We start from the raw sequence: 14,805 nt of genomic DNA, 5'->3' as shown, positions 1-14,805 counted from the left end.
CTGGTACTGGTTAGGATAAAAAATATAAGAGGTCTGGATGGGTGTATTTACATGGTGCTTTTCATTACAGATTACTGTGTCGGTGAAACAAGCTGCTAGTCTGAAGGCTATGGACTCTGGAGGAACATCAGACCCATATGTCGTAGTCTACCTCACCAATGATACCCGCAAGAAATGTGAGACCAAAGTGTATCGCAAGACACTGAACCCTACATTCAACGAATCCTTCGCCTTCAAGGTATGCTAACATAACACAAAGTAAAAGGACCCAAGACTTTAGATTACTTAGCAGCTATTGCAAACTCATCAAAACCAGTGATACCATCATACACTGGTAAATAATAGAGCCTCTTTAGTTTGCTATTAGGTAATGCAGGCATTTGTGCAATTAGCCACCAGCTAAAATGAGGTGACGTAAATACCAAGGCAGTCCACGCTTTAAAGGGGATGACAGATGTTTTTTTCTAATTTTCCATTTTACTATCTACATTATAAAGTAATCTTGCAGTTTCCACTCTGGTCACACGGAGCAAAACTGGTGGAAGTTGTAAACTTCAGTTATTGTGAATGTTCTATACTATCTATCCACAGGTGTCACCTTTGATAATAATCATCTCTGTGATCATAGGGAGGATACTGGTGAAAAGTGTTCTATTCAGAACAGGAAGTCTCAGCTTAGATTTAGGCTCCATTCACACGGAGCAAAACTGGTGGAATTCACACGAAGCAAAACTGGGGGAAGCCTCTGTGTCATAATGGGAGTCTATGGGAGACCCACGAGCCTCCTCTCCGCGCCTTTCTCGCGCTGAAGAATAGACATGAACATTCTTCAGCGTGGAGAGAGGAGGCGCGCGAGCCTCCCATAGACTCCCATTATGACACAGAGGCTTCCCCCAGTTTTGCTTCGTGTGAATTCCACCAGTTTTGCTCCGTGTGAATGGAGCCTAAATCTAAGCTGAGACTTCCTGTTCTGAATAGAACACTTTTCACCAGTATCCTCCCTATGATCACAGAGATGATTATTATCAAAGGTGACACCTGTGGATAGATAGTATAGAACATTCACAATAACTGAAGTTTACAACTTCCACCTCCCTGAGGAATGGCCTCTAGACAGGTCACAGAGCATGCCCAGAAACCTCTCACATTGCTATAAATAGGGTCTGGGTCAGTTTGTCTATGTTCATGGTGCTTGCTGTAAACAATCTCTAAATCATGTAAAAAGCAGCCCCCATAATAATACACTAAAAAGAAAATTTGCAATTACTGCTCAGTTCCATTGAAGTGAATGGAGCTTAATTGCAAACTGCACCTGAACTGGAGACAACAGTCATGTAGTCTCTAGAGATGAGCGAACCTCGAGCATGCTCGAGTCGATCCGAACCTGAACTTTCGGCATTTGATTAGCGGTGGCTGCTGAAGTTGGATAAAGCCCTGAGGCTATGTGGAAAACATGGATATAGTCATTGGCTGTATCCATGTTTTCCAGACAACCTTAGAGCTTTATCCAAGTTCAGCAGCCCCCTCTAATCAAATGCCGAAAGTTCGGGTTCGGATCGACTGAAAACCCGAACCCGGTTCGCTCATGTCTAGTAGTCTCTGAAAGAAAGTGGCCATGTTTTTGTAGCACTAGATAACCCCTTTAACTAAGTCTGTATCATAACCCTGTCAGCAGACACATCCTGATGGGGAACATTGTGCATAGATATTTACAAGGAAACCCTGATTATAAGATTTGTATAGATAAACTGTCTGGTAAGTATGTAAATGCCACCTTAAGACATCTAACCAGGAAAAGCACTTGGAGAATGTCAGAGCAATGATCTAATCTTGTAAAATGTAAAGAGGCTTCTTTTTCAATTTAATTCGATTTTTGTTAATTTCACATTACACTTAGGCAGTACATTAAAGGTATACAAGGCCAGTTTTTATACGTATGACCACCTTTGAAGCGAGTGTACTATCAGGTACATCGCATTAATGTTTTTACATAAATAGACTGGCAATGTGTGTGGGAATCAGGTTGCGATCCCCGCACCGGCCCTAGTCTATTCATGTAAAAACCTTAAAGCAATGTACCTGATGATACATTTTATTTAAATATTGAGCCAATTACTTTCCATTGATCTAACCTCCTTATTACTTTAGTAATATATAATAACTAAGCTATTCTAAATAACGACCACGTTTCCTGCATCCTATGACTACACTGACCGTTATATCTGTATTCTATACTCCAGCTCACACAGACAGAAATAGAAGATACGCAGGTTGTGATGCGAGTCTATGACTTTAATCGTTTTTCGAAGCATGACACCATTGGAGAGGTGAGGCTGCTTCTTCGAGACATGGATCTGCAGCATGTCATTGAAGAATGGAAAGAGCTCAATGCTGAATCAACTGTGGAGGTAAGAAAGAAAATATACAACTACTGCCAAGTATACATAGCAGTAGTGGCACTGTTTTATGGCTGTGCAAATATACAAGATCGTAATGCCTGAAAACCAACTGGTCGAGATACCGAGCCATTTCATGCCAATTGTACAGGCGGTGAATGTGCCAGACAGGGTCATTTATAAATATAAGTGTAGTCTTTATATTCAATATACTATATACTAAATTGCCACTGTATCAGGAACACCTGCCCTTTTGTGATTAACGCTTCCCTGTATAGAAATTACTTACATGACCCTGGAATACAGCATAAAAACAAGTGAACATGTTTTCCATAGGTTACGTTCAAACACAGTCAAAATGATGCCCGTTTTTATTGGACGGTCATTATTTTAGAACAACGGCTATCTATATCATAAAAATCAAAGTCTGTCTGTCTGTCTGTCTGTCCTTCTGTCTGTCTGTCTGTCTGTCCTCTATAGACTTCCAAACGCCTGAACCGTTTGACCCCAAATTTGGCACACAGATACATTGGGTGCCCGGGAAGGTTATTGCGAAGGTCCCGTCCCCGCCAGATGCACAGGAGGGGAGGGGGAGGGGGAAGAGAGGCGCCCTATAGAGATGAATGGGAAAATCTCCTCACTGCAAACACAGGAGATATAATTAGCTGCAGCAGACATGGCAGTTGGAGCCTTAGCAACCAATAGGATTACTGCTTTCATTTCCACAGGGAGCAATGGTTGCTAGGGAAGCTGCCTCACAACATCCACAGTAATAACTGGTAGGCCCCCTACTCCATCTATACAGTACATGTATATACAGGACCTCCTACTCCATCCATACAGTACATGTATATACAGGGCCCCCTACTCCATCTATACAGTACATGTATACAGGACCCCCTACTCCATCTATACAGTACATGTATATACAGGGCCCCCTACTCCATCTATACAGTACATGTATATACAGGACCCCCTACTCCATCCATACAGTACATGTATATACAGGGCACAACAGGTATACCAAACTGTGACTGGGTAACACTGCTACACCAGACCTGACCAATACCACCATACTGTGCTGGATAACACTGTCATACCAGACCTGACCAATACCGCCATACTGTGACTGGATAACACTGCCAGACCTGACCAATACCGCCATACTGTGACTGGATAACACCTCCATACCAGACCTGACCAATACCGCCATACTGTGACTGCCACACCCGACCTGACCAATACCGCCATACTGTGACTGGATAACACTGCCACACCAGACCTGACCAATACCGCCATACTGTGACTGGATAACACTGTCATACCAGACCTGACCAATACCGCCATACTGTGACTGGATAACACTGTCATATAAGACCTGACCAATACCGCCATACTGTGACTGGATAACACTGCCATACCAGACCTGACCAATACCGCCATACTGTGCTGGATAACACTGTCATACCAGACCTGACCAATACCGCCATACTGTGACTGGATAACACTGCCATACCAGACCTGACCAATACCGGCAAACTGTGACTGGGTAACACCGCCACAACAGTCCTGACCAATACCACCATACTGTGACTGGATAACACCATCATATCAGACCTGACCAATACCGCCATACTGTGACTGGATAACACCGCTATACCAGACCTGACCAATACCACCATACCGTGACTGGATAACACCGCCACACCAGACCTGACCAATACCGCCATACTGTGACTGGATAACACCCCCATACCAGACATGACCAATACCGACACACTGTGACTGAATAACACTGCCATACGGCTAAATACAACCCTGCAGGTATACAGGACACTACAGGTATACAGGACCCCAAAACTATACACTACAAGTGCACGGGACCTCCACAAAACTATATACTACAGGTATACAGGACCCCAAACTTTACACTACAGGTATACAGGACCCCAAAACTATATACTACAGGTATACAGAACCTCCACCAACTATATACTTCAGGTATACAGGACCTCCACCAACTATATACTACAGGTATACAGGACCCCAAACTATACACTACAGGTATACAGGACCCCAAAACTATACACTACAGGTATACAGGAACTCCACCAACTATATACTACAGGTATATAGGACCCCAAACTATACACTACAGGTATACAGGACCTCAAAACCATACACTACAGGTATACAGGACCTACACCAACTCTATAATACAGGTATACAGCACCTTCACCAACTCTATACTACAAGTATACAGGACCCCAAATATACTACAGGTATACAGGAACTCCACCAGCTATATACTACAGGTATATCGGACCCCAAACTATACACTACAGGTATACAGGACCTCCACCAACTCTATACTATAGTTATACAGGACCCTCAAACTATTTACTACAGGTATACAGGACCCCCAAACTATATACTACAGGTATACAAGACCTCCACCAATTATACACTACAGGTATCCAGGACCCTCAAACTATAAACTACAGGTATACAAGACCTCCACCAACTATACATTACAGGTATACAGCACCAACTATATACTACAGGTATACAGGACCCCCGAACTATACAGTACAGGTATACAGGACCTTCACCAACTGTACACTGCAGGTATACAGGACCTCCCTCAACTATACACTATAGGTATACAGCCCCCCCAACTATGCACTACAGATATGCGAGACCCCTAAAAACTATACATTGTGGGTATACAGAACCCCTCCAACTATGCACTACAGGTATACACTTATTCCACTGATTAACTCAGATGAAACAATACCTTTAGCTTGGCCTCCTGGGCACCTTAGAACAAATCTAATTAACACACTGACACTTTATACCCGGGCAGCGCCGGGTACATTTTCTAGTCTATATCATAAAAATCAAAGTCTGTCTGTCTGTCCTTCTGTCTGTCTGTCTGTCTGTCCTCTATAGACTTCCAAACGCCTGAACCATTTGACCCCAAATTTGGCACACAGATACATTGGGTGCCCGGGAAGGTTATTGCGAAGGTCCCGTCCCCGCCAGATGTACAGGAGGGGAGGGGGAGGGGAAAGAGTGCTCCATAGAGATGAATGGGAAAATCTCCTCACTGCACACACAGGTGATATAATTAGCTGCAGCAGACACGGCAGTTGGAGCCTTAGCAACCAATAGGATTACTGCTTTCATTTTAACAGGGAGCAATGGTTGCTAGGGAAGCTGCCTCACAACATCCACAGAAATAACTGGTAGACTCCTACTCCATCTATACAGTACATGTGTATACAGGACCCCCTACTCCATCTATACAGTACATGTATATACAGGACCCCCTACTCCATCTATACAGTACATGTATATACAGGACCCCTACTCCATCTATACAGTACATGTATATACAGGGCCCCCTACTCCATCTATACAGTACATGTATATACAGGAGCCCCTACTCCATCTATACAGTATATGTATATACAGGACCCCCTACTCCATCTATACAGTACATGTATATACAGGGCCCCCTACTCCATCCATACAGTACAGGTATATACAGGGCCCCCTACTCCATCCATACAGTACAGGTATATACAGGGCCCCCTACTCCATCCATACAGTACAGGTATATACAGGGCCCCCTACTCCATCCATACAGTACATGTATATACAGGGCCCCCTACTCCATCCATACAGTACATGTATATACAGGGCCCCCTACTCCATCTATACAGTACATGTATATACAGGGCCCCCTACTCCATCCATACAGTACATGTATACACAGGGCACAACAGGTATACCAAACTGTGACTGGATAACACTGCCACACCAGACCTGACCAATACCGCCATACTGTGACTGAATAACACCTCCAGACCTGACCAATACCGCCATACTGTGACTGGATAACACTGCCACACCAGACCTGACCAATACCACCATACTGTGACTGGATAACACTGTCATACCAGACCTGACCAATACCGCCATACTGTGACTGGATAACACTGTCATATAAGACCTGACCAATACCGCCATACTGTGAATGGATAACACTGCCATACCAGACCTGACCAATACCGCTATACTGTGCTGGATAACACTGTCATACCAGACCTGACCAATACCGCCATACTGTGAATGAATAACACTGCCATACGGCTAAATACAACCCTGCAGGTATACAGGACACTACAGGTATACAGGACCCCAAAACTATACACTACAGGTGCACGGGACCTCCACAAAACTATATACTACAGGTATACAGGACCCCAAACTTTACACTACAGGTATACAGGACCCCAAAACTATATACTACAGGTATACAGGACCTCCACCAACTATATACTTCAGGTATACAGGACCTCCACCAACTATATACTACAGGTATACAGCACCTCAAACTATACACTACAGGTATACAGGACCCCAAAACTATACACTACAGGTATACAGGAACTCCACCAACTATATACTACAGGTATATAGGACCCCAAACTATACACTACAGGTATACAGGACCTCAAAACTATACACTACAGGTATACAGGACCTACACCAACTCTATAATACAGGTATACAGCACCTTCACCAACTCTATACTACAAGTATACAGGACCCCAAATATACTACAGGTATACAGGAACTCCACCAGCTATATACTAAAGGTATATAGGACCCCAAACCATACACTACAGGTATACAGGACCTCCACCAACTCTATATTATAGTTATACAGGACCCTCAAACTATTTACTACAGGTATACAAGACCTCCACCAATTATACACTACAGGTATCCAGGACCCTCAAACTATAAACTACAGGTATACAAGACCTCCACCAACTATACATCACAGGTATACAGCACCAACTATATACTACAGGTATACAGGACCCCCGAACTATACAGTACAGGTATACAGGACCTTCACCAACTGTACACTGCAGGTATACAGGACCTCCCTCAACTATACACTACAGGTATACAGCCCCCCCCAAATACACACTGCAGGTATACAGGACCCCCCCCCAACTATACACTATAGGTATACAGCCCCACCAACTATGCACTACATATATGCGAGACCCCTAAAAACTATACATTGTGGGTATACAGAACCCCTCCAACTATGCACTACAGGTATACACTAATTCCACTGATTAACTCAGATGAAACAATACCTTTAGCTTGGCCTCCTGGGCAGTTTAGAACAAATCTAATTAACACACTGACACTTTATACCCGGGCAGCGCCGGGTACATTTTCTAGTTATTCATATATGTCGTCATTTCGACAGAATGTGAATCCACATTAGAATAGGAAAATTCAGTGATATGAGCTATTCTGGATGAATAGTTCTTCAAGCCTTCATAGTCCTTGGATCTCAAAGTCTTTTGGGGGACATTTATTAAGACCGGCATACTCGTACGCCGGTCTTTAATCAGGCTCCACCCCATTATCCACAGCCAAACTGACTAAGTGAATCTGTCCGATCGTGCGCCCAACCCTGCACCCAGCGCATCAAATTTACACTTGCTTCAAGGCAGAACAATGATAAATTCTGTTCAGTGTGTGTCAATACATCCATTTAATGTGTGTCATCTGCAAAAAGCCATCCTGTCCACTTGGGCCAGTATTCCTGCAGAATGATTTCATCACTTAGGGAACCCTATGCTACAATGTATTGCTGCAATGCTGCAGGCCAATAAGCTACTAGATGCGAGTTCTAAGCAGGTGGCCTTTCTGTTTATGTAGAATGCAGTAGGATATTATAGGTGAGCTGGAGGTATAGATAAGTCACCCAGATCTAGGAACACTTTAGGTATTAATTCATTCTTTGTCTTCACAGTATGAACGGCTTGGAGAAATCTGCTTCTCTCTAAAATACATCCCTGTGTCTTCAAAACTCGTTGTCGTCATCCTTGAGGCAAAGAATCTAAAGAAAATGGACGCTGATGGGTTTTCAGGTAATATGGCAATAAAGGAACACATCCTACACTAAACATGTATGGGATTGGATGAATCCATTAAAACCAGGCTTGTGCTCTCTTCTTAAATGGCGAATGTATCATCCGGAAATTAACTATTTCTTTAATTTAGTTTATATATTAAACATATTTATTTAAACTTCTCTTCTTAAAGAGAGGACTCTAAGCAGCTGATAGCTTCATAATGCGCAGGAGGCACTGAGGATGAAGGTAGGTCTCTTACTTTCATCCTCGGCACCATTACTGTGAACAGTAAGACTAGAGCGCTGCATCACCCCCAGAGCACCGAACCAGGAGCAGAGCAGCACTCCGAGGCAGGGCAGTTCTTAAAACGTCCCGAGACACATTACATTAACAACTGCACAGGAACATAACCAAGGATGAGGGTAAGAGACATAACCTTCATCCTCAGCGCCCCGTGCACAATAGGAAGCTATCAGCAGGTTAAATTTGTCTAACCAGCTGATTGTTCCCCTTTAAATCTGGCACTGTTACTGTTTTGCAAAGATCACTTCTCCACCATCATATAAATATCATTATCAGGCAGGATTACAATTGAAGGTTAGGGCTCTATTACACATCATAAACTAGCACTGCAAACGAGCACCGATTAGCAAGATTAACGCCCATTTCTTGGCCTTTATGTTGCTCAATCAATCATCTAGCCAGGCTGCACAAATGATCACTGGATTGTTTGTGCGGTCTTGTAACTTTATTATGGTGGGAACATGTGCAGTCGACTAGCAAATATTTAAATGTTGCACAATAGATGTGATTAGCTGTCAAGCAAGCAGCTTCTCATCCATCAGCTGATCACTGGCCCTTTTACATGGGCCGAATATCGGAAGTTAGTGTTGCTGTATGCTGATAATTGACCTGTATAACAAGGCCTTTACTTCTCTGTTATAAAGCTGAAGGCAGATAACATACTTCACAGTTTACAGGGCATGCCCACAACTCTCTCCCATATAAGGCAACTCAATTGCCTCTATAATCATATAAAGAAAAGAACATAAACGTACAGTCAGAAAATAAAAACATCAGAAGAAAATGAATTAATAATAAGAATATATGTGATACATTACCTTTAATGGACCTATGCTAGGCATTAATTGCAAGAATAAAGCAGACTATGATATATTTTTTGTCATAAAAGGCTGAAACTCCAATGGAATATATTCTAATAATGGATTTTATTAGAAAAATGAAATGCAAACTAACATCTCTTCATCTTCATAGACCCATATGTGAAGGTACAGCTTGCTCTGAATAAGAAGAAGTGGAAGCGTAAGAAGACTGGAGTGAAGAAGAACACGCTGAACCCATACTTTAATGAAGAATTTACCTTTGATGTGACTCTGGAGCAAATTCAGGTCTGATTCCACATTAATGTTTAAAGGGGATGTCCCATTAATTAGCCATGGGAAAGGTATTAAGTATCTGATCTATGACGATCTGCATGCTGAGATACCTAACAATCATAAGAACATGGGTCCGTTGTCAGTGTGTACAGTAAGCAGTTATCCGGCTACTCAATTCACTTGCTATAGGACTGCCACAGATGCTGAATACAGAACATGCCTGACCATTATTACATTCACACGGGGGTCATAGGACCCTGTGGGGTCCCAGAGGTTAGATCCTCTCCACCAATCAGGTACCAGTCCTGTGGCTATGTATGTTACAATCTTGAGACAATTCTTTTAATTCTTCATTAAGTGGTTAGCCAATGCAAAGTGGATCTTATAGTCATGAAAGGTTATATAGTTACATAGTAAATATGGTTGAAAAAAGACACATGTCCATCAATTTCAACCAAGGAGGGGATGGCTGCAGGGAAGATGGGTATACAAGGAGGGGATGGGTGCAGGGAAGATGGGTATACAAGGAGGGGATGGATACAGGGAAGGGATGATAGGTAGGTTCAATACATATGCATTTATTTTATTTTGGTCTAAGAACTTGTCTAAGCCTGTTTTGAAGCCCTCTACTGTTTTTGCTGTGACCAGCAGGTTCTTAAATTTATTTCCAATGTCTAACTCTAATTTTTCTCCTCTTTCCTTTAGAATGTGGACCTTATCATCTCTGTGTGGGACCATGATAAAGTCAATAAGAATGAACAGATTGGGAAGATATTTCTTGGCTGTCGAGCGTCGGGAAATGCTTTAAGACATTGGTCGGACATGCTTGCACATCCACGAAGGCCAATAGCTCAGTGGCACAATCTGCAGGCAGCAGAAGAAGTTGATAAGGTCCTTGCCCTGAAATCTCATTTAAAACTCCCCAGACCCAATAGATAATGCAACTCCCATGACGGGGAATCTGACATTCCCTAGATCTACCAATGAGTGAGAGAACATAACATTCGGAGGTTCTTAATATTTACTAATGACATAGTGGTCACTCATGTGGTTCCATCTGACATTTCTATGTCATGAATTTGTAAATTATCATATTTCGGAATGAATTATATCTGCCAATATAATGACTTTTAAAAAGTTTACATAGTAGGGAAGACCCTTCATAATATCTAAAGGATACAATACATTCAGTAAGAGGTCTATTTTCTGATTACCATTCTTCATAACAATTCAAGATATTTTCATTACCCACCTCAGAATACCAAGAGAATTCAATGTTTAAAGGTCTTAAAGCCCTACTTTCTTGAAGGGTCCCTAGACAATAAGCTGATCACAAAGCGTTCTCCTCCAAGAGATCAGGTGTAATCTGTGAGGACACCTGTGAATTAGTGTTCCGCCCCACCACAGGAGAATTTAAGTGACCATGGGCTGTCTGTATAGAGCAGGACAGGACAGGTCCTCCAGAGCATGACGCATTTTTATCCACTGTGTACACTGTCCAAGAGATGAGGATTCTGAACCTAGAAATGTTCTCTGTTCATTTCACAATTTCCATTTGGGTATATGAAAATGTTTTTTGTACAGTAGACACCTCCTATAGCTTTGTTCATCTGTTCACAATACCGTCACTTAAACGAAAGATCTGGAATTATGGCAAATCCTACTCGAACCGTTTCACTAATATAAGAGACTCTCATTGTTCCATTGGGGTTTTGGTGCTTATGACGGCAGGAATAGCACACTATCCTTCAATAAATTTATCAAAGTATTCAAAATCAGAAATCTTATTAGTTCAACAATGGATTCACTACCATACAAGTGATGCAGACAAGGCACCACCTGAAGAGCTATTATGGATAGTGATGCCAGTAAGGGTCAGTTCACACTGAGAAATCAGTGTCGAAATTCTGAGCGGAATCCTCATCGCGGACTCCGCTTGGAATTCTGCCTGTCTCAGTGCCTTAATGTAAGGTATGGGGCGCCTCCATTCTTCACGGCTTTCTGCACCTCTCTGTGCCTCTCCTCTCAAAGAATTGACATGCCTCATGTCAGGCACAGGGCGCCTATGCTCTCTTTGATCGGAGAGCTGAGGCGTCCTATACTTTACATTGAGGCAGAATTCCAAGCAGAGTCTGCGACAAGGATTCCACTTGGAATTTCAAGGTCGATTCCTCAGTATGAACTAACCCTTATGATGGTCCTTCTGTATTGTTTTATGAAATACCACTCTGTATTTGCTATATTTATATACAACACCTAAATGACCTTTTATTTTATTTTCTCTGTGGACATTCAGTTACTGGACACCTAGAAATTTTTGGAATTGTCATTATCAAATGCAGTCACCATATCCAAAAATGGTGTCATTATTCACCCTTTCATATGTTTCCATCCTTCTATATCATTAAATAAAACACCTGTGATACATATGATTTAATGTGACCGTGAATTTTTTGAGAACGTCAATATATGATACACATCCATCCATAAATACTACAAGCAATAATTTTTTTGTCAGCTCAAATCCTGCAAAACAAACAGACACCGGAAATCTGATGGACTTCATTGAAGTCAATAGTTGATCGGCAGGGTGCCAAGACCAGGCTCAGCTGTTCAGTAGTAGTTACCAGTGCCACCACATAGGCCATAGCTTACTAAAATGCATAACAGACTTGTGCCTGATATCTTATGAAACTGTATACTTTATATGTCCTTGATAGAACTAACTGCGAGAAAACCAGGCCAGGTGGAACAAAGAACGGAATGTTCCTTCAGTGACAGAAAACACATCATGGTTCTGTAATCTATCCAAGACACATATATTGCACTGCTTTCTGATATAGTGATAGAAAGTTATATAGCTGGAGTTATGTGACTGACACAATTGTGTGAGCTCTTACACTACTGTGAGCCGAGGCCGAACTTCGGGTACAGAATTTTCTTTCAGTGCCCACCTGGGTACTTGGGCGACAGTGGGCACCTTTAAAAGCACAATATGCAGCAGCAGTTATACAGCAGAAACTACAGTACCAACACTATAAGTATATGCTGGACAGCTTTTAATCTTTACATTGCAAATGTTAAAAGGAGTCAATACAACCTGCAAGAATGGCAGGCATGCTGGAGTATAATCCTGCAGTGTAGGTCACCTAAATCCAGTATACTAAGACCAGTATTACCAATAATACCAGTATACAAGGGACAAATAGCACCATTAAATCATGACCACTGCCATTACCACCATACAGGTACTGAATAAAGTCCTATACTATACTAAAACCAATACAGTACCCTATACAGTGGCTATATAGTGGTAGATACAAGTTCTATACAGGCTCGCAAAACAAATGATGACCGTGCACTTATCCAGTGATAAACATGTGATGTCTTCTCTGATGGTAGTCATTCACTTTTTTTTTTTCTTCTCCAACCAGCCACGGCCACAACCCTTCTCTGCAGAATCTGGGAAAACATATCAGGTTCCTTGCTCCAGCACATATAATATTAGGCCTTCTCTGTGCCCTCATATAGTAGTTAGGTCCCCCCTGTTCCCCTACATAGTCCTTAGCTCCCCTCTGTGGTTGTATATACTAGCTAGATCCCGTTTGTTACCCCATATAGTATTTCGGCCCCTCTTTGACCCCATAGAGTACATATAAACCTGCTATATAGTAGTAAGGATCCCTCTGTGTATCCATGAATTACTAAGGTTCCCTCTGTGCCCCCACAATAATAGTGATGTCTCCTCTGTGCATCCATATGAAATAAAGCCCCCTCTGTACCCACATATAGTATATAGTTCCCTCTGTACACCATATAGTGGTTAGGCCCCTTTCTATGCATCCATATAGTTGATAGGCCTTTTTGTGAAGGTACAGTAGATATAATATAGTAGATATAGTAGATAGTATATGCCAATAGATAGTATAACCCATGTAACTCCCTCCCCACAGTAGTTAGCCCCACCTCAGTAGGTAGTATCTCCCATGAAGGCATCACTTCTGTAGGTAGTCCTCCTGGTAGATGAGAAAAACTTGCAGCACTCTGAATAATATATTCAACTGGGTGCCCTCTGTCCCACCTGGGTCCAACTGGTGGAATAGATAGACCAAATTCCAAAACGACTGCAGCACTCTGAAGTGTAATCTGTGAAAAGTTTAATTGACTCACAATAACAGCAAACATCATTGTGTCAGACCCTTCAATGGGGGGGGTTTCTCAAGCAAAGCAATTTGCTTTCATGTAGGCCTAGGGAGTTTATTACTTTTGTTTATAGCATTAAGTGTTACAAGTACTTATCAGGTACTATTTTTATTTCTGTTGTTAATAATACCTATAAATAAGGCTGACATATTGGGGGAATACGGGAGTGTCAGGTATACCCTGACACTCATTGCCGATCTGACTTCTCCCTTAGGTCAAGTACAGGAATGACAAATATAGACACAACATAATGTATTCATACAAATATACAGAGGATGAGTCAGAAGTAAAAGTCTCACAGAACAATCAATGAAAGAGAACATTAGACATTTTAGTAGTAATAGAGGTGGAGAGAAAATAAATGCACATCAAAACAACACAGGGAAACATATCCGAATACTCAAATTGGCATAAGGTAAGTGTGTGGTTACACCGCAAGAACCGCAAGAAGACATTTTAAGTTAGAGTTCAAGTTCTTAAATGGTCACTGTTCAAACAACTTCCCTTCGTGTCGATCTGAATATGTCTGTATATCACTTTATTTACCAAACAAATATCTCTAAAGTCTTGGCCACAGGTTATCTCACTTTCCTGCAATCAGCGGGACAAAAATACAAATAGTGGGGTGGGGCATAGCTACTGTTTGAACTGCAGAAAGGGAGAGAGATTACGACTAAGTAGGCCAGTAGCAGATTATAATAAATCCGTTTCGGGCAGTAGCCCGGGGCCCTGAGCTCCTGGGGGGCCCATGGCCACCCAAAAAGACTTATACTTTCAGTGGTGTACTGTCTCCTGGCTTCATTTCTGCCATGATTTGCAAAAATAATGCTGCTTTTCTTCCGCAATTTTTTTTTT

General features: G+C 42.0%; 1 protein-coding gene across 3 annotated transcripts in view; it reads left to right on the top strand.

Moving 5' to 3' along the window:
• Positions 1-12,176, top strand: part of SYT8 (synaptotagmin 8) — a 69,528-nt gene extending 57,352 nt beyond the window's left edge. For all 3 annotated transcript variants that reach the window (XM_069965669.1, XM_069965667.1, XM_069965668.1), the window contains exons 5-9: positions 71-238; positions 2,241-2,408; positions 8,248-8,365; positions 9,626-9,759; positions 10,453-12,176. In XM_069965669.1, the coding sequence (XP_069821770.1) occupies positions 71-238; positions 2,241-2,408; positions 8,248-8,365; positions 9,626-9,759; positions 10,453-10,686 (822 nt within the window). In that variant the 3' untranslated portion in view covers positions 10,687-12,176. The remainder of the gene's footprint in view (positions 1-70; positions 239-2,240; positions 2,409-8,247; positions 8,366-9,625; positions 9,760-10,452) is intronic.
• The last annotated feature ends 2,629 nt before the right edge of the window (positions 12,177-14,805 follow it).

The sequence above is a fragment of the Dendropsophus ebraccatus genome, chromosome 4 (genome assembly GCF_027789765.1).
Source record: "Dendropsophus ebraccatus isolate aDenEbr1 chromosome 4, aDenEbr1.pat, whole genome shotgun sequence".
Classification (NCBI taxonomy): Eukaryota; Metazoa; Chordata; class Amphibia; order Anura; family Hylidae; genus Dendropsophus; species Dendropsophus ebraccatus.
Note: the sequence above shows the minus strand (reverse complement) of the source record. Positions and strands in the feature narration are given on the sequence as shown.